Source organism: Poecilia formosa, unplaced genomic scaffold (assembly GCF_000485575.1).
Source record: "Poecilia formosa unplaced genomic scaffold, Poecilia_formosa-5.1.2 Scaffold32, whole genome shotgun sequence".
NCBI classification, from domain to species: domain Eukaryota; kingdom Metazoa; phylum Chordata; class Actinopteri; order Cyprinodontiformes; family Poeciliidae; genus Poecilia; species Poecilia formosa.
In genome coordinates, this window is record NW_006799971.1 from 1,990,181 (window position 1) to 2,009,211 (window position 19,031).

At 40.6% G+C, this 19,031-nt stretch overlaps 1 protein-coding gene across 6 annotated transcripts in view; it reads left to right on the plus strand.

Moving 5' to 3' along the window:
* lrba (LPS-responsive vesicle trafficking, beach and anchor containing) overlaps positions 1 to 19,031 on the plus strand; it is a 250,687-nt gene that overhangs the window by 201,790 nt on the left and 29,866 nt on the right. For all 6 annotated transcript variants that reach the window (XM_016670293.1, XM_016670296.1, XM_016670294.1 and 3 more), the window contains exon 48: positions 12,132 to 12,299. In XM_016670293.1, coding sequence (XP_016525779.1) covers positions 12,132 to 12,299 — 168 coding nt within the window. The remainder of the gene's footprint in view (positions 1 to 12,131; positions 12,300 to 19,031) is intronic.

Sequence of the window (19,031 nt, forward strand, 5' to 3'; positions counted from 1 at the left end):
ATTAAATAAATCACCTATCTTGAATTGCAAAGTTTTAGTTTTGAATTTGCGGCCACATTTTCCTCTTTTGTTTAAATCTTTGGATTGTAGCGTTTGCGGCTTTGGATGTGATATGAATTCCTGGTAGTAATGAGTGCTGATGAGGCTGGGTGTGTTCTGTGACCTGTGTAGTCTGACGGGGGGTCTGTTCTCCTGCCCACTGATATGACCATGCCTCTCTCATTAATCACACACTTGGGTTCTGGCCGTCAGTCCGCTCTGGGCCATGAGAAGCTTGTTGTTGTGTTGGAAGCGTTCTGGAACAAAAATATCATTTATCCATGTCTTTGAAGTTAGAGAGGTTCAGCTGTATGTCCTTCCGTTTGTTGTGCCACAGTGAGGGAAACTTGTGTGTCACAGCAACAAGTTAAGGAAGTGGAAACGGGAAGATGTTACCATAAAATCTGGCTTACAGTTAATCATAATACCATGTTTAAATAAAATGGTGTGAAGTATTTGCAAATACAAAAATAACAAATTTGCTTCAGAAAAACTAATCTCTCCCAGTCTCACCCGTCCCCCCCACCTCCCAACATTCTGTTGTTCGATCCCAATTAGCAGACACCTGTGTTGAACATGTCATCCTCCTCTCCTACTCAGCGTGGGTTTTGGTACTTCATAGTTGCGTTGTTGCAGTGAGACGGTGCTCAATACTGATGGGAAGTTCGGCTCTTTTCAGAGAGCCGGCTCTTGTTTGATAGTTTTTCCTCCCATGATGATTCCAGTTTCCAATGCCTGAGACATTCACTGAACACTTAAACCCTTGGGTCCAACTTCCTAATGTATTCTTGGAACTCGGTTGTGCCATTTTGGGTGATTGCCTTCTTCTGTGGGCTTAGTGTATAGCCTGTAGATACTGGATTTGGGGTGAAATCCACCATGGATGGTGAGTAGCTTTCATGTTTTAACATCAGTGGTATGAATTTCCTCCTTTACCCCAGGAGAATATCTGATTACTGTCAGCTCGTAGCTGTTGATTTCCCAGACCTTCTTCTTGCCATCGAGCTGACTTCTGCAAACTCGCCTTACTCATTGCAGGTATTTGGCTGTTGCTGCTTTCCTTGTTGCCTCTGTCTGTGATATTCCAAGATACTTACAGCTGTCCTTAGTATTTGCTATTCTCCCTTTTGTGAGTTCAGTTCCCTCAGTGTGGATTACATTCCCTCTGTTTGTCACCATCCAGCCACATTTCTCCAGCCTGACTGACATTCTGATATTCCTTAGTCAATGTCTTGCTCACTCTTATGGTGTGTTCACGCCAATCGCATTTCGCGCATCAGGCACATCTGATTTACATTCAAAGTCTATGTGGAGGCACACCAAGGGCCCGTCACAGCGCAATTTGAAGGATTTTGAGCATTTAACGCATCCAGCACATCCAACGCATCCAACGCATACTGCAAATAGGTTGGCAGCAGAAAACAACGGCAAGAGCGATTTTGACGCGTCTGACGAGCCTTCACACAGACTTTGAATGTAAACCAGACATGCCTGATGTGTGAAAAACTATGTAGAGCAAAAATGTCATTCATTTACATTCAAAGTGCACAGTTAAACTTTAGTATACGCCTTGATTCATCCATGTAGAGGAGGTGACTATTTATGGTCTCCACTTCTGAGATGGTATCCATTGCCAGTCTTGTTGGTTATTTGGCTGAGGGGGGGGGGCGTCGTTGGTATGTGATTTTTCTTTCTTTCAAATAACGTTCCAGTATTATTCAGTCTCCAACCTTGATGAGCATCTTCATTAGTTTTCTCAAATTTGTAAGGCAACCAGAGTAGTTTCTGTCTGAGATAAAACATGCAGCAGAGACCATCGCGCAGGTTGAGGTGATCAGAACTGTAATCAGCTAAAAGATTCAGAGTTGTGTTGAGCCTATGGACTTCGTCTTACCTGTCCATATCCCCCACATAACGCTAACACGCTCTGAAGCATTAAGTCTCAGTGTGGTAATTTCACCAGCAGAAGAGTTGCAGCCATTTAACAGCACAGACCATACACACAAACCACGCTGGGGGACGAGCGTAGGCAGGGGTGTGTGGGTGGACAGGTCTGTGGTCATGACAGATAGCTGACATTAGAGGGTGTCAGCTGGCAACTGTGGTACTGTTGTGAGAGAGATGAGCATGGCGAAGGGGAAGAGAGGAAGAGTGAAGGAGTTAATGGGCTGTTTGGCTCTCTTTAGCACTTCTGGTCCTAATGGCTTCACAACACAAGGGTAGACAGCAGGAATGAAGGCGCAAACACACGCCGCTGCACGCCTGCTTACAAACACACACATGCCGGCTGTTTCCACTCTGGTTATGAGCCCTAAATGATTAACAGCTAATTAGGGCTCAATCTGGAGAGGCCATTAAAAGCCTTTCTCGGAGAAGGATCGAGCTGCTGTGCAAAACGGCAGCTTGTTTTTGTTATTGTGAGGAGACTTGCATGGTGGGTAATAAAGAAAATATAGGAGAAGGTATAAACGTTCTATCAAACTGCAGCCTGGGATGTGGCGCTCCGCTGGTCGAGGTGTCATAGTTCATCAACGATGTTTAGCAGGAAGTGTGTTGCGTGGCAACAGAGCGGCTCCGTTTCACCACCACAGGTTTGGTTTTTAGACAAATTTCTCTGCGGACAAAGCACCTCAGCACTCTCTGATAAGCCTGCCCCGGCACTCAATTGAAGCTCCTACATTGTACTCAAATGTTTGCGAGTGAAAGGCACACTCCCTTTTTCCAGGCCTATCATGCGCACACCCCCACACATCAATGAGGAGACGCTGGGGTCTTGAGGCCGCATGCCACAGAGATCAGGAGCTGCTTGTTGCCTTTACCAGGAGGTCAGGAGAGAGGTTAAGAACTTGATCCCTCCTCCACTAAATAACTACATTTTTCTGGGGACTGTCAGCTCCTTTTACATTCCTCTATATATGACCACATCGCACCTCACAGTCCTGCTCACTGTTAACTCGGTTGCTGGTGTCGACTGGGAAATTTGTGTTTTATTTATATTCACATCAGTGTCTTTGTACACCATCATGTCTTTTCATTGGAAGAGCCAGATGGAGCATAAACCAGATGTTGGTAACTTGTTTCCTGCTGTTCACAACAGTGATTGTTTTGAAAGAGGGAATCCAGTTTATCAAAGTACAATTGTTGTGCAAGAAAATATGTTGTAGTTTGTACTATAAAGTCTTAAAACAAAAGCTAACATAAAAAGAATACAATTAAAATATGGGCAGCGGTTACAGAGTGAAAAAAACAAAAAAAACAAACACCTGACCTCAGTCTCCCTGTGTTCACATACTGACTAATATGTTGCCATTGTACACATTTCAAAGTGTTCAGAATTGCAACCATTTCACCAAAGAGACTCTTTAACCCGTCTTTGATATCACTGTTACTGGTGTGTAAGAAAATAAAATAATAACAATACTAATAATAAAAACAACAATGTTTAGCCTGCTGGGGGCGCAAGTGAAGCCTGGAGGCCCACCAGGCTTATAGTACACTGTGGGAAACCCTGTAGTAATTTCTAAATTATAATCTCTGTCAAAAAAAAAAAAAAAAAATCAACAGTTTTTCCACTTGAATTCGCTCACCATCGACAACCATTATACTAGTGTTTAGAAATGTACAAGCTCCCTCCAGGTTTTTTCTGCTCATTTCATGTTTAACAAAATGTGGGAAGTGTAGTCACGGAGACTCAGAAGACAAAAATTCACTTGCAGCCACTCTTCTGTTGAGGCCTTCAGCTTCACCCAGTCAGAAATCGGGACTGTTTATATTCATCTGTCATCCCAACAAGCTGCTGAGCTGCTGGGACCTTCAGAAGATGGTTCCCACAAGCCTCCACGTCTTATTCTCACAGTAACCCTCACAGAAGCTCATGTGGGGGCTGAGGTAAACCACCACCGGTGCTTGTGCACTTGTGAATGACTGACTGACTGAGCATTTTTTAACATCGTCTAGCCCAGTGCTGCTCCCTCTACCAAAATTTGGTTAACCATGTTGGGCTAGCACTAATGTATTCCCTTGGTGTCTCCGCTAAAAGCTTTGTTGTAAGATGGGAACTACCATGTGGGGCGTGGAGGGGTTTGGGGGGGGGGGTTATCTGGCTAATGTCAGACAGCGCTCACTGTAGGGGTATTGTCATGCATAAGGCCAGACATGTTTACTGTGTGCTCAGTGTTTTACGAGCTGTCCCCCCCCTTCTTCTTTTCCTCCCTCTCATCTCTGGAAGCCTCCCTGTTCAGTGATGTAATGGAGGAGGCTAATGAGAGCCTGAGAAATGGGATGATCTACAGTTACTGAAATACTCAAAGACTAATGTTGTCCTTCTTTTTTTTTCCTGCACTCCCCCGTGCTCTCATTTCACTTCAGCCAAAATCAACTTAAATGCTCTCTTGCAGCTTTGCTGTGTTTTCGCGCTGGTTCTGCCCAACAGTTTGTCTTCCTGACTCACCGTTGAACTGTTGCACTCGAGTCCTTTAAAATGTGATCATTGAAATCGTCTTTGTTTGTTTGAAATGAACTGCAAAAAAGTGTTGTTGTTATTAGACTATTTGACTGTAGCTCGTGTTTGTCAAGCTTGTCTAGCTTATTTTGGACTTTCTTGGTTTTGACTGGTCCCTCTGGCTTTCAAACACTTATTAATTATGGATGCCTTACAGACCGAAGGGGTGAGCATCTTTGGTCTGTTGTGTTGTCTCTTAACCTTTTCAAGATTTACCTCAACACTTGCCCAATGAGAGACTCAATTCTTGCAACAGTGAATAATAATGAAAATGAACCAACCAACCAGTCAGCTCTGTGATAAGAACCCAGCCAACCCATCGGCCACTTTCATGATATTGACACAGCTAACAAAACCATCCAACTGACTTTGGAATAAAGGTAAAGACCAACCAACAGAACCAAAGAACAAAACTATCTGTTTTACTATAAAATAATAAAAAAACAAGCCAACTATTTGACCACCCCACTAGCCAGTTGACCAACAAAATTTAAAAACTAATCACCCAACCATTTATCCATGTCTTGCGATACTTGTGCAATCAATCATTTAACTTATTGACTAGCTGACCAGTGATCTTTGTGATAATGTTTGATATTGGGAAATGGCATTTCTGAATAAAATTGGTAGACATGCATGAAATCACATCAACAAGCAGCAAGTCCACATGAAAGGCTGATTGGCGGAGTCATTAATTCCAGTAATCTCTTTTGGTCAACTAGCAAACTCAAACCAGTTCAGATAAGTATTCCTCTCTCAACAACTATCCAAATATTTCTTCCTTCAGATATGTTGTTGATGTGGTTTATGCCATCATCTTATCAAAGTGGTGATATGTTGGATACCTTAATCGGCCTCTCAACATGCAGGAGGATAGATGGGTTTCCTCTTTTCTGGTGCCTGTTAGCAGTAACCAAGATAAAAGTGAAGATGATTGAAAATGCAGTTTTCCAAAAGCGATGCGCGTGTGTGTGTGTGTTTGCGTGTGCACGTACACGTACATGTGTGTGTGTTTGCATGTGCACATATGTGTGTGTGTGTGTGTGTGAATGAGCATTTGAAATGTACTTTTTAAACATTGAGCTTTTTACTATTACTGTATGTCGTGCTTCATGCACCAGTCCACTTGTTTCACTCCTGGTACCAATGCAGATCTGAGGTTTAATGTCGGCCTATACCAATCCCATTCAGAAAGCAGCGCTGAATTAACTTAAAACGTTTCTGTTTTTTACTTTTTACACAGACACATAAATGTACTTAATTACAAATTTATTTGATAACTTAAATACAGCAATAGCTTCACAGACTTGGTCAAACATATAAAAACACAATTTTAATTTGTTTACTCAGTGCAATTAGGAGTACAACAGCCAATGTAAAATAAATAAACTGAACACATTTCAAAGTGTTCAGAAATTGTAATTATGGATCGGGCACATTGTCACCGATACCCGATGTAGAATTATTTTCAATATCAAGACTGATACAGATATTAATATCAGATTGGTGCCTCTCTATTCATAAACTTAATTTGGTAAAAAGGTAAATACTGATTGAGGGAACAACTGCACCTCTCTTTTGACCTGGTAATTTATTCCTTAACCAGTTCTTGTGCTGCAAATTGGACCAAATCTATCAAAGTGTTTCTGTTTGTTTCCAGTGAGATAATCTACACGTCCCCTCTCATTCAGCTTGTACACTCGACACAAAACGGATTCTGTTGCTCTTCAAGTCAGTAAGTGGTTTAAGGAAAAGATGGGAGGAGAGGATTAGTGCTGGAGTTTCATGTTCCACTTGCCAGTCAGGCCTCAGCCAGAGCACTCACAGTTGTCACCTGTCTAATTAGCCGGGTTGGAAGGGGGGTGAGGCTGAATCACCACACACATGGTGTGTGTGTGTACGAGTATGAATATGAATACTAGAATAAAGGAAATGGTCTAGTAGCCACATAGATCTTGTTCCTTACGTCATCTGTTGCCCACTCACTCTTTTTGCTGTATGCAGTCGTTCTTGGACGACTTCAAAATGACAATCGTTTTCTCATGTAGATTAAGCTAAATCAGTCCTTCGAGGAGCGAGGTCGCCGACCTCAAGTGGAACCAACTTTTCGCCACTAGAGGAAAGAAGCCCTCTGTTCTAACTTAAGAAACTTCACAAACATAAAAAAAAAGAAACCACAGTATTTAGCAGATTTACATAAGGCCAGCTGCTCACCCGCACCGCTTGTGACACACATTGTTCGGCCTCTCATGAACGTTTGCATTATTTTCAACGTGCAAATGAAAGGATTGATTTGTTATGTGGCATTTTAATGTCCTTATAGACAGCTCTCTATAAGTCCTTAAAAAGGTTTTTTAGGACCAGTAAGGGATGGAGGAAAGCGTTTACTGTCACCTCGTTAAGACCGAAGCAAAATCCGGCACAATCCAGGTCATAAAGCCCACCACAAACCACAGCGACGTCCACCAGGCTTCAGCTGCCAGGCCTGGAAACGTACAACAATGTTTCAACAGAGATTATTTAGCATTTTCAAAAGAGTCCTATCCAAATACATCCATTATCTGCAAATACAAATACATTTTAAGAGGAGAATTTTGATGTAAGATTACAGACTTTCGGGACACTTTAATGTTCACCAGCTGGGTAATTGTAGTCACTTGGTGTCTGCTGCATCGTACCCCCTAAATGGGGTTGGTGCATTTTAGACTTCCAGTCCCTCTGAAGTGGAACACATTGAAAGACATAAAGTCAAACTGTCGTTCCCGTTGAGTCTGTTTAGTTTTCATTAGAGACTTGAGGTCCACTCCAAAGTCACAGATGTCTACAAAAGGGAAGAATGGAAGTAACCTGAGACTTGCAACCAAACGAAGCTTGTTCTTTCACTGGCATTCACCTCACCGTGCATGCATGTAGGCAAACCTAACACGTCATTTAAAAAGACAAAAAACATTCTCTAGTAATTTGAATAATGAGCCGGACTTAAAGCTTCAGTATGTAACTTTTATAAAAAATGTTTTTTACATATTAAAGCTGTTGCCATGTTGTGACGGCATGTTACGAGATAATCTGTGGAAAATATCAATCTCCTCCACCTGGCCTAATACGGCCATCTGAAGAAATGCACCAAAAACAACCAATCAGTCAGGAGGAGAGTCTTAGAGCTGTCGATCAGGCTCATGTCCTAGCTGCTCAATGTGCTAATGGCGGAGAAACAACATAAAGGAAAACCGTTTATCCACTGCCATTGGTGGCCATGCTAACTAGGCTTAGCATTCACAACATGCTATGCTAGCTTCAGCGTAGCTGAGCGTGGGGGATGGGTGGAGGGTTATTGAGTAGTGCCACAGAGGGTGATTGACAGCACTTAGTCCCGCCTCCTGGCTCTGATTGTTTTTTTTAATTAGCACTGAGAGCTAGATTTTTTTCACAAGCTACTTGTCTCATATTATTCTATCCTGACATAGTGACAGTTTCATCAAATGTAAAAAGAAAAATGTTTTATATAATTGTTAAATAGTGCAGCTTTAATGCTTATGCTCTGTTTAACTGGACAGAGTTAAACAGAGCATTGTTTACTAACAATTTCAATTGAGGTGAAATTGTTAGTAAAGTGTCTTTAATGACATTTGTTGTGAATTGATGCCATAGAAATAATCTGAAATGAGTAGATTTAGATTTAGATCTCCAGCACTGCAGTTTGACTGAGGAGCGTTATAATTCTATAAATCTCTGCTTCAGAAATTGCGCTGCGTTTTGATTGTAATTGGAAATCAGAGCGATGTTAAAACAAACACCCTCGCATTTTAAACATGTAGTTTGTCAAACGCGTAACAATAGAACCGAGGATTTCCAGTGACTTTGACCCCCTGCTAGCATTTACATAAAGCCGTGCTAAATTATTCATTATTTATCAGTCGGTCCCTTGTGGGAGGAGAAGACGCACACATCAGCTGCTAATTGGCACATCAATAATCCGGCCCGGTTCTGCTTTTTGGACGCCACCTCAGGAATCTGCCATAGGCCCACGCCTTCTGCTCAGATGTCTCCACATTGTGGCGCCGCATGACCAAACGTTTCCACAGCCGCTGCTCTGCCATTTACCTGATGGGCAACAGAAACATCCCTTATTTCTGGAATAATGACTTGTGGGGTTTTTAAAAAATTTTTACAAAAAGATTAAATCCAGATCCAGTAAGTTACACTGATGCCAATTTTGCTGATTTAATGGAAATTAATTCTCAAACTCTTGTCATGACGTCTCTGTTCCCTGTTTTCTGGGTGGAAGGATAAACTTGGCAAAATTCCCTCTTAACCACCTACATCATCTCGCCTTTATTACATAAATAATCCACACATATGCCAATAAAACCCACAGCTAATATTTAATTAATAATTAATACTATTAGATATTTTAATTTTATTATATTTTCTCTCTATATATATATTAAAATAATATATTTTAACTTTCTATATATATATATATATATATATATATATATATATATATATATATATTAATTCTGATTTTAAAAACTAAAAAATAGTTTTACAAAATTAAAATATGTATTTTTTTCAAGCTTCCTCTAACTTAACTAAACATAAATTGCACACAAAAAAGAAACAATAAAATAAAATAAAGATTTGGATGGGGGCTGTGCACTTAACATGTAAATTTCTCAAATTATATTACAACTAGTACAGAGAGTGATTCAAGTTCTGGCCAATTTACCACAATTTTTCATTTTTTCCATTTTTAATCCTGATCATTTAAAATTTTCTGTGCTGCAATCTGCCTGAAAAAGTAATCCTTTCCAGAGATTAAGCTTTTATTCTTAGACTTCTTACATCTGATCAAAGAATTACAAAGCCATTATTTGTGTTCCCATGACGAAGTAAAATTATTGTTGATGAATCAATTATTATTATTATTTTTACTTTAAATGAGCCAATTCCTCTGGTACTCAGTAGAAATACCAAGAATCTGTTGTAGGTGTTCCTGCCTCTTACTCATATCTGTTCATAGTGTTAAAGAGAGTTATGGAGTTTTTCTTAAGTCTGAAGTAAAACACGACAGCTTGAGCCGCAGAGCCGGTGTTTACTGGAAAGATCACCAGAGTGGCTGCTTTTTATCTGAGCTCAACCGATTAAAAATATTAAAACTAATTATTCTATGAATATTCACCTTCCTGCATTATGTAAGGAAAATCAATGCTGTAAATCAATCTGAGTCAGATGATAACGCTGCTCTTTTTTTTATTGTTAAGCAGAAAGCTTTGAAGTAATGAGATCAAAGTGCAGTGCAGTGTTTCTAGAGGCAGTTATTCTGAGATTAACCGTATTCCACTGGGGTTATGTTCATACAACTAGAATTGCAGCACTGCTGAGCCTGTTGTCAGCCAGATGTTAGCACACTGAACAAACAAATGAATCATAGTTCCAACTTAAGGTCACTTTTTTTTTTCTTTTGCCATTTTGCCCTCTATCTTTTTAACATTTTACCAGCGTTTCTCTGAGAAGCAGCTCTTATAATGAGCTCAGCAGTTCCACCAGGTGTTTGCTAATTGCTGCTGGCTAGTCTGTAGGAGCTGAGTGAGGGAGTGGAAGGGGAGGCTTGCTTTGGGTGGAAGCTTTTAGGGTGAGTTTGTGACCTAGCACCTTGAAGGCAGAGCTAGGTCCACCCAGGCATTTCACACAGCTGAATGGTTGCTAAGGATTTCTCAAACAGGCATGAAAGAATCAAAGCAACACTCCTGGTATGTTTTTGATGAGAGAATAACATTACAGCATGACGTAAAACTCCAAAAAGTTTATTTTACATAATACCGCACCTTTAAATACATTTTGAAGCTTTGACCTGACTGAAACACTGTAATGACACAAAGTCTGTATTCTGGAGGCATATCATCCTGTTATTATAAGTCAAATCAAATGTACTGAAGGGATTTTTTTTTGTCTTCTAGAATGCCTGTTTCTCTTCACTGAACCTGGAATCTGTTTCACTTTACTTTTTGGTCCCTCACAAACACCAGAGTCTGTGTGTGAGACGGCTAAAGATGAAGTCGGCGCTCATCCTACAATGAAACCTCATCATCGTACCTGAGCTGCACACTGCTCCCCCTCCGCTCTCTGGCTCTGCTCGCCGACTAAAAGTTGTAATTAAGCGAGTGGGGAAAAATTAGATGCAAAATGGCCTGTCAGAAAGTCGCATTTAAGTGAAGGATGCAGTGGTATCTGCGGTAAAAATTGAAATGATATAAATTGCCGTTTAAGTGCAGCCCAGGCTAATGTTTTGTCACAAATTAATGTGACACAAGGCAGCAATGACAATCAAGGGCTGCCTCATTCTAATTTGGTCGTGTTTAGAGGGCTTTTGTGAGCCGACAGCTTTACACAAATTAACACAATCGCCTGTTTTTATGGGGAAACCATAAATGTTTTTCCCCCTCCTTTGCCGGCTAATGAGGAGGGAAAACGGCTTGTATCTCAGCGTAATGGCGGCACTGAGACGTCTGCAGACGAGCAACGCCGTGCCGCTGTCAGCTCCCGTAGAACAAAGACGGAGCCCAAACGTTTCCCTAATGAGCTACTAGAGTTTTGATGTTCCCTTATGATCAGATGTGGGTACGTTGTGCGTTTTGCTCGTTATAAAAATCATCTTCAGATTCTATCACAGGAACAATTAGCGGGATGTGCTGCGCTCTCTGAGGAATATGCTTTCTGAAGGGCATCAGCTGCTGCAGATGTGAGCAAATGTTAGTCTGTGTTCCTCTAATGTCGACAAAACACCATTTCTGCAATATTGGTGTTTTTATTAAATAAATGAAATTAAAATCACATGTGAATAAACTTGTTCACGTAATAAGTGGTTAGAAGTCATAACGGCGATGGATGTAAACAGTTGCATCAAATATATTCATCATTCAGCCATGGTGAAATAACTCATCTATCAGCCAATCAGAGGACACGTTGGCCTCTTATTCAGCCCTGCATACTTTGGTGCAACGTTTTGGGGAAATAATAGTCGGCCATTTTACAGAAGAGCTATGGAGTCCATGCGTTGGAATGACACACAAATTCTTAACTTCTAAGTTAAAAGTTTGGCTCCTAGATAATCAAAAATGCAGCGACAGATCATGTGGTTTTATTTTAATTCTATTTTTTAGGGATTGTCTGCATTTGTTCAAAATGGCTTTTTATTCTTTTTAAACTTGGATCTTGATATGCTGAATTTTATATATATAAAAAAATGCTTTTTATTTATCATTTTTATTCTCTTCTTTTTTGAGAATGTATTGTATTTATTTTCATTGCACCTTGAGAGACAACAGATGAAAACGAACCGTTATGGCTTACTGGCACATTATGTGATGTGAATTGGCAGATTATTTCACTTACAAGGCATTTTTTTCAAGTTACTACTGAAATAATCTAAAAGTGGAACATGTTATCCATGAAGACGTTATAGGCCAAAATGGCAAGACTGACCTCACTTGGGAAGCAGCATTTCTGTAGGTCAAAGAATTATTTTATAGTATTCATGTGTTGATATTTATAGAACTTTCTAACCCTTTTTCCTGTGTCTCTGTCGCAGGCTCTGGAGAGCGAGTTTGTGTCCTGCCAGCTCCACCAGTGGATTGACCTGATTTTCGGCTACAAGCAGCAGGGACCCGAAGCTGCCAGGGCCCTCAATGTTTTCTACTATCTGACATATGAAGGCGCGGTCAACCTGAGCTCCATTAACGACCCCATGCTCAGAGAGGTGAGCCTGCTGCTTTACATCCTCTATCCTGCTGAGTAAGGCAGAAAATACTCTATTACTGTAAGTACACCGGGGCCCTCTCAGATTGATGTTTAATCTACATTACAAAAGCAAGCCGTATTTCAGGTTTTTTTTGTTGTTTTTTTTTTATCCCATTAGCAAAGCCAAATTGCCTGTGGAGTGGCTCGGGAGAGCTAAGCTAACAATCTACAGGCAGGTTTTGCCGAGCAAAGCCTTTCCCTCGTGTAATACCTTTTTGAAAGCTCTCCACCAAGTGTTCCACTTTAACGCCTTAAAGCTTCCTCCTCTGCTTTCATTCATTATTCATTCCCACCACTTTGAACCATGGCATGCACACACACACACACACACACACACACACACACACACACACACGAGCTATGCCGGGTGCTGCCCGAAAGCAAGCACACAAGACACAGCACTGAGAAGAAAAACACAGCCAGGGCGCCCACAGCCAAACACGGGCCTGACAACTTCACTGATTGGCTGCGAGAGGCAGCAAGGCCAACTGACCTGGCTCACATCAGCCTATCTGACATATAACTTTCAGCACCAAGGGGGGTGGGGAGAGGTTATACTCTTTTTATTGTTGACAAATTAGAGAAAAAAAAAATCTCAGCTGTAGGGCGAGGCATTTTTTTGTAGTTTTGAAACATAGTTGTTGGTGTGCAGTGAAGTCTGCAAAACTGAGTTCTGTGTGAAACAATGCAAAAGAAAACTTTGGGAGCTAATTTTATTGTCCTGATGTTTAAGATAACCATAAATCATAAGATAAGACAAGATCATTTGTTTGCCTCCCGTGGGAGAAATTTGTCTTAGAACAAGGGACAAGACTGCAGCACATTAGACTAAACAAAACTTCAAAGTCAATTACAATGAATACATAAAACTAGAATAAATAATTAAATAAACGTACATCAAGTTTTGAGCATAAAAGGCACTTTGGTGTACAATATTAATGTGCAAATGAAAAAACAGACTTTGGATGGGCAGTGGATCCACACAAACATGGTGTTAGAAGTTATAGGCCAAAACAGCAAGACTGACCTCACTTATCAATATTGGCCCCAAATGTCCATATTGGTGCATCAATAGTTTGGAACATTATTTAATTTGAACAATAAAGGCTAAGTTCCTGCAATACTATGGTATGGTAATGGTAAATAAAAATACCACATTAACACAAAAAAATGCATTACAACCATTTACTTGCTTACTTTCAGAGTATTCTCACTTAGCTAGCGTAGCATTTCATCAAATGGACATTAACCGTTTTAAACAGTGGTATTTATCGTATCGTTTATCATGAAAAAGAAAGTTGATTTATCGTTGTCATGATGTATTTTAGTTATTGATAAACTAAAAATAAACAAAGGGAATGTTTGCCGTTTTCTTCCCTCTTTGTTCCACCAGAGCATCGGTAAACATCAGTAAATTCAAAACTATGATAAGACGCAGTTACTGTGTGCAGGTTAGTGGTTTAAGTCACTGTTTAAGAAGACACCTCTTTCAGATGAGAAAGCTTTTCAAGAACAGTATTTGTGTCGTCGCATGCAGTCATTCTGCAAAACTATTTACCTAAAAAATAAGCAATAAATATTGTTTTTAAACTCCGTTGATACTGTTATCGCAGCAGTACCAGAAAATATTGTGACAAAATTCTGATTCCATATCGCCCCGGCCTACTTTGTGAGTGTTCTTAAATCATCAACAGAAAATCATGGAAGAAAACGAAGAAAACAAGATTCATTTAGTCATAAATTAGACGTGTCCCAGCATCCAAGTGTAAATGGAGATTAGTTCAGTGTACGTCAAGTGGCCTCCACTGTACAGCCGCCCTTCATGACTCACTGACTGGAGCATCACGGGCACAAGGGGCACATCCTTGATTTATCACCTTATTCGCCCTAATTCCCATCCAGATGTGCTCTGGCCTTTACACACACAAACACACACACACCAGAAAATTGGATCCGTGGTACTGCACTATTTCTTCCAAGCTGTTCCAAAGACAAAGGTATTGATTATTCTACCAATGTACACAGAACCGGCAGAGACAGGAACACAGGATTTCACTTGTATTAGAAACAGAATTCCTCCCACTGTGGCTTTCTGTGTAAGAATACACACCTTAGATTCACCTGCTTACAAATATTTTCTAATTAGCCGCAGTTTCTGTTTTTATTCTGTGTTTCATTAATCATTACAAAGAGAATTATTTTGAATTAAGCTTTTATTATCCATTTAAAACGTCAGGGATGTTACAAATCTGCGCAAAACTTTGTTGCTATTCCACTTGTATCGAAAAAGTTTAATTTCGCAACTGCAGTGTTTCTATTAACTTAGAAATGCGATTAAAATCACACGTGAATACGTTTGTTCACGCGATAAGTCGTTAAAAACTACCTGTGTCGTCATCCTCCTACCACTTCCTGGCCTTTTCAGTTTTTCCAGCGATACTCTCATCCGGTTGTTGATCACATGATTCAAGTGATGCAGGACAAAAAGGTGTTTTCAGTGCAGTTCTGGAAAATATGCTAATTTTGATGCAACCAAAAAACCACCTCATCCAAGCACCAAAACTTAACAGAAAACAAGATTAATTTTTTTTTTTTTTTTCAAAATTGTCGTGTTTCTATTAAGCCAATTTATTTTTATAATTCTAGTTTGTGCAATTTTATGGTTGATTGAAGCCATAAAATTCATTTATGGTTTCAGTATAAAAAACAACAACAAACAGAAGCCAGCATTGACTCACTGCTTCATTGAAATGCCAATAAAACTTTAAAGTTTGCGCCGTTCCCTGGAGACGAACAGAAGCTTGTTGTTTTCTCTACCTCCGCCGTTTGACGCTGTGACTCCAGTCTGCCGTCTTTCATCTGTGAAAACACTCTCAGTCTGAGCACTTTAATTAGTTAGATAAACCGAGGCAGTGTTGCCCATGTGAGCTAATCTGAGGCTCCCCTGTTGGTTGTGTTTTTTGCGGAAGGAAACGTGGCCTGTCTGCGCAGAAAGGTGGAAACAGAGTCTCGAGCCTGGCCTTCGTCACATCGGGGCGCTGGGGAGGGAGTTTGAGGGATTTTTAGGCCTGAAAGGGCCCCCAGAGTCTGTCATTACTGAGTGACAACTGTTTCAGCCTGAGCTCTGGCCTGAGCTGCGACGGGCCCTGGGGCGGTTCAGAGTCGGTGGGGGGAAGTGGAGGAGTGGCCACAGATCTGTGTGCATGTTTTCTACGACAATGGGTTAGATGGTTTGTACCTTTTGCTTTGCTCTCTACCACATCTCCCTCCTATCCACACGCTCTTGGAGCGTTGTGTGTGTGTGTGTGTTCCACGTAGTTATGTTGGTGCATGCGGGTGTGTCTGTTTACATTTTGTATTGGCATGTTTATACATTTGTATATTTATGCGTGCTCATCAGCATAAATGACCACAATCGAGTGTTTATACTTGCATTTTGTGTGTGTGTGTGTCTGGGGGAGAAAGTGTGGAATAGCTCAGCACAGATTAGTGACTGCTCTGGATACCGGTGCCTTGTTTTTCAACCGCGTGATTACTTCCTGTCTTGCCTCTGCCACTCAGCGCAGGGAGAAACCATGTGCACACACTGGTGTGTGTTCTTGTGGTGGGGTTACATGCACATCTGCGTTGCCTCTCGGAGTAAAGGGGGGGAGACTTGGCCTGATTTGCCTTTGCGTCGTCCTACAGGGCTTCCCCTCTTTCACATGTGATTATGGAAAAATCCAGCAACCTCTCACGGCATGGACAAAACACAGATCCCTGTTTGAATTGTACAGCATTTGTGTAATTCGGCAGAAAAGCCTTGCGAGTGTACCTGCGTCCACACGTTTTCAAAGTCGGTCATATTCCTTAAAGGGGCAGGACTATGGGTTTTTCAGGCACATAGTACCATTTTATACCACAGTCAAGAAATTGTTAACTTCAGTTGTTGTAAAAATGATTTAAATTTAACGTCGTAGTTTAACACCTTGAAACGTGGGCTTTGTTTCCTTCATAACTCCTGCTCTTTCTGAAACCGTCTTCAGGAAGTCGTCACAACATGGCTCCTATTGAGAAGTAGCTCGTATAATAAGCTTAGCAGATGCGCCATTGCACCAGGTGTTTGCTAATTGTTCTGGCTAGTCTGAAGGAGCCATGTGAGTGTGGGATGCTCTGTGAAACTACAGCTCTGAGGAGGAGCTTTGTCTCAAAGGCGGGGCTAGGTCCATCCAGATGTTTCGCAAAGCTGAATGTTTACCACGGGAGATTAAATGTTTTCTCAAACATGCAAGAAAAAATCAAAGCACCACTCCAGGATTGTTTTAAACGAGGGAATAACATCATAACATGTTATGAATAACATCATAACATGTTATGAATAACATCATAACATGATGTAAAGCTCAGAAAGTTGATTTTACATAATGGTATCCCTTTAAAATCTCTTGCTTTGTGTCTTTTGGTTTATGTTCTCATTTTCAGATTGGACATCCCTGCTGGACAGACAGCTGGTGATTTGATTTGTTTTAAATCTGTTTTGAGTTCATGTCAGGCCGATTTACATAACCACTGAGATGTTTTGCATGGAAATCCATCTTGTCAAGTTGGCTGAATAAATCAAAGGGCAGGCCGGGACTAAGCTGAGGGCGACTCGGTCATTTAAATGTATAGAATTCAGAAAACCCTCATCAGACGCGGTCCAGCGCTTCCAAAAGAGATTGGCCTTGTAGATGGCGCCCCATATAATCACCTGAGCATTGCATTGGCATATAGGGATAGGACATCCTGACCTACACTCAGCGCCGTTCCTCCGCTAGACACCCTCGTAAATGTCCAGCCTGCACCTAATGAAGATAAGTTAGGAGCCTTTGAGGAGTTTTTCCACACATTAGCTTAAGCAAGGTGCTTCACTCTGCTGTCAGAGGAGGATGCTGCCTTGACCTTGAATGATGCACGGACGCTTCAAGACTCGATGTGGATGAGATGGAAAATATTCGGAGTCTCGGTCATGACACTTAGAGGAAATTAACCACTGAAGTGTTCTGGGTGAATCATTGTGGACTTTCTATTCGCCGCAATTTAGTTATTGGGTGTGAGTTGAAAAATAAATCATAGAAACATCTCATTGAGGATCTGATCCTTGGTCATTTATGGTCTTTAAATATTGTGCATATATATATATATATATATATATATATATATATATATATATATATATATATATATATATATATATATATATATATATATATATATATATATATATATATATATACCTGAACTAAGAGACAGGAAAGTGGGTAGAAGGGGACCGTCTTGCAGTAAAGGTCATCAGGCCGAAACCCGAACCTGTGACAGCCCTGTTGAAGTCTAAGGCCTCCATATGTGGGTGGATCTGTACCCCTACACCACCACAGCACCTCCACCCTCTAAATTAACCATGCTCATTACCGTCATGTCTTTTTCCATCATGTTACGATTTTTTGCCACAATGCTCTCCACTTTTCATCTTTGAGGCATATCAGTCATTTTTAAATGAGAAGTTGTTTTGGCTGAATGAGTGTTAAGTTGATAACTTAAAGAGTTTGTTGTGTGTTCATATTTCTAAACAGAACCAGATAAAGTACATTTTGAATTCCTGTCACCGGACATTGTTAAAACTGTTTCTCTTTCTCGTATGGCCCCGCCATCTCTATTTCTGTATCAACTGGCTCTGCTTAACAATGACCAGTAGCGTGCTCTTCTGGATGACGGCGCTGAAAAATGGTCGTAGTATTTAATCAATTTGAACCTATTTTAATCTAATTAACCATTAATCAACAATCATAAGTCAATTCATTGTTTGCATGCCTAATTCTGGCATGAAAAAACCTGTACAGTCATAGTGAGAACACTAACGGAGTCATTCTAAATGAGCTAATACTGCTTACAACTGCAATGAACAAACTATCAACAGGCTGGCCCTTCTGATTACCCAGACAGTACGTGATTGTTGGACTCTCAGTATTACTCTCTAAAGAGTGAAATGACAAAATGATGTAAAACTCTGTAAAATAGAAGAATTTACTTAAAAACTTAAGAACTAAATTCACATCTTTCATTTTTCATTTTTTTTATTTTTGCCCGTGGTTTTCAACCACAAAGATAATTTCATCCAGTTTCAGGTGTCATAAACTGAACCTCTGGCTTGGTCTTAAGTCCAAACTTTCACAAACTATAATTCTGCTCCAAACTTCTGGTTTTCTGAATTATTGCTGTCATGCTGTCTGAACTCCCTAGTTTCATACTCTGATTCCACGTTTACAAAGAAAATAATCAGCATAGACCTTCTGGGATTGAGTTCTCAACCTTTAATAATGTGATGAAACTTTAATATATCAGTGTTAAAACCCCTCCCTGCGCTGTGCTCCTCTGGTTAGTTTCAGACAATAGGTATGAAGAGACTCGTATCCTGACCTTTTTTTTTCTCATGGAAATGCCGTACAGAGGTCTGAACCATGAGCTCATTTCCAGGCTGCGCCAAGTCAGACTCAGACCTTTTCAGCCTACGCGCACACGCACACACACACACACACACACACACACTCACTCTGTCACTCCTACACAGCCAGTCACAGAGCACGGCAACAACACGTTGACCATGCTGTCATAATTCTGTCTTGGTCATTTTCTTCAGGCCCGTTCTTGTCTTATAAAGACCTCTTTTTTGTAG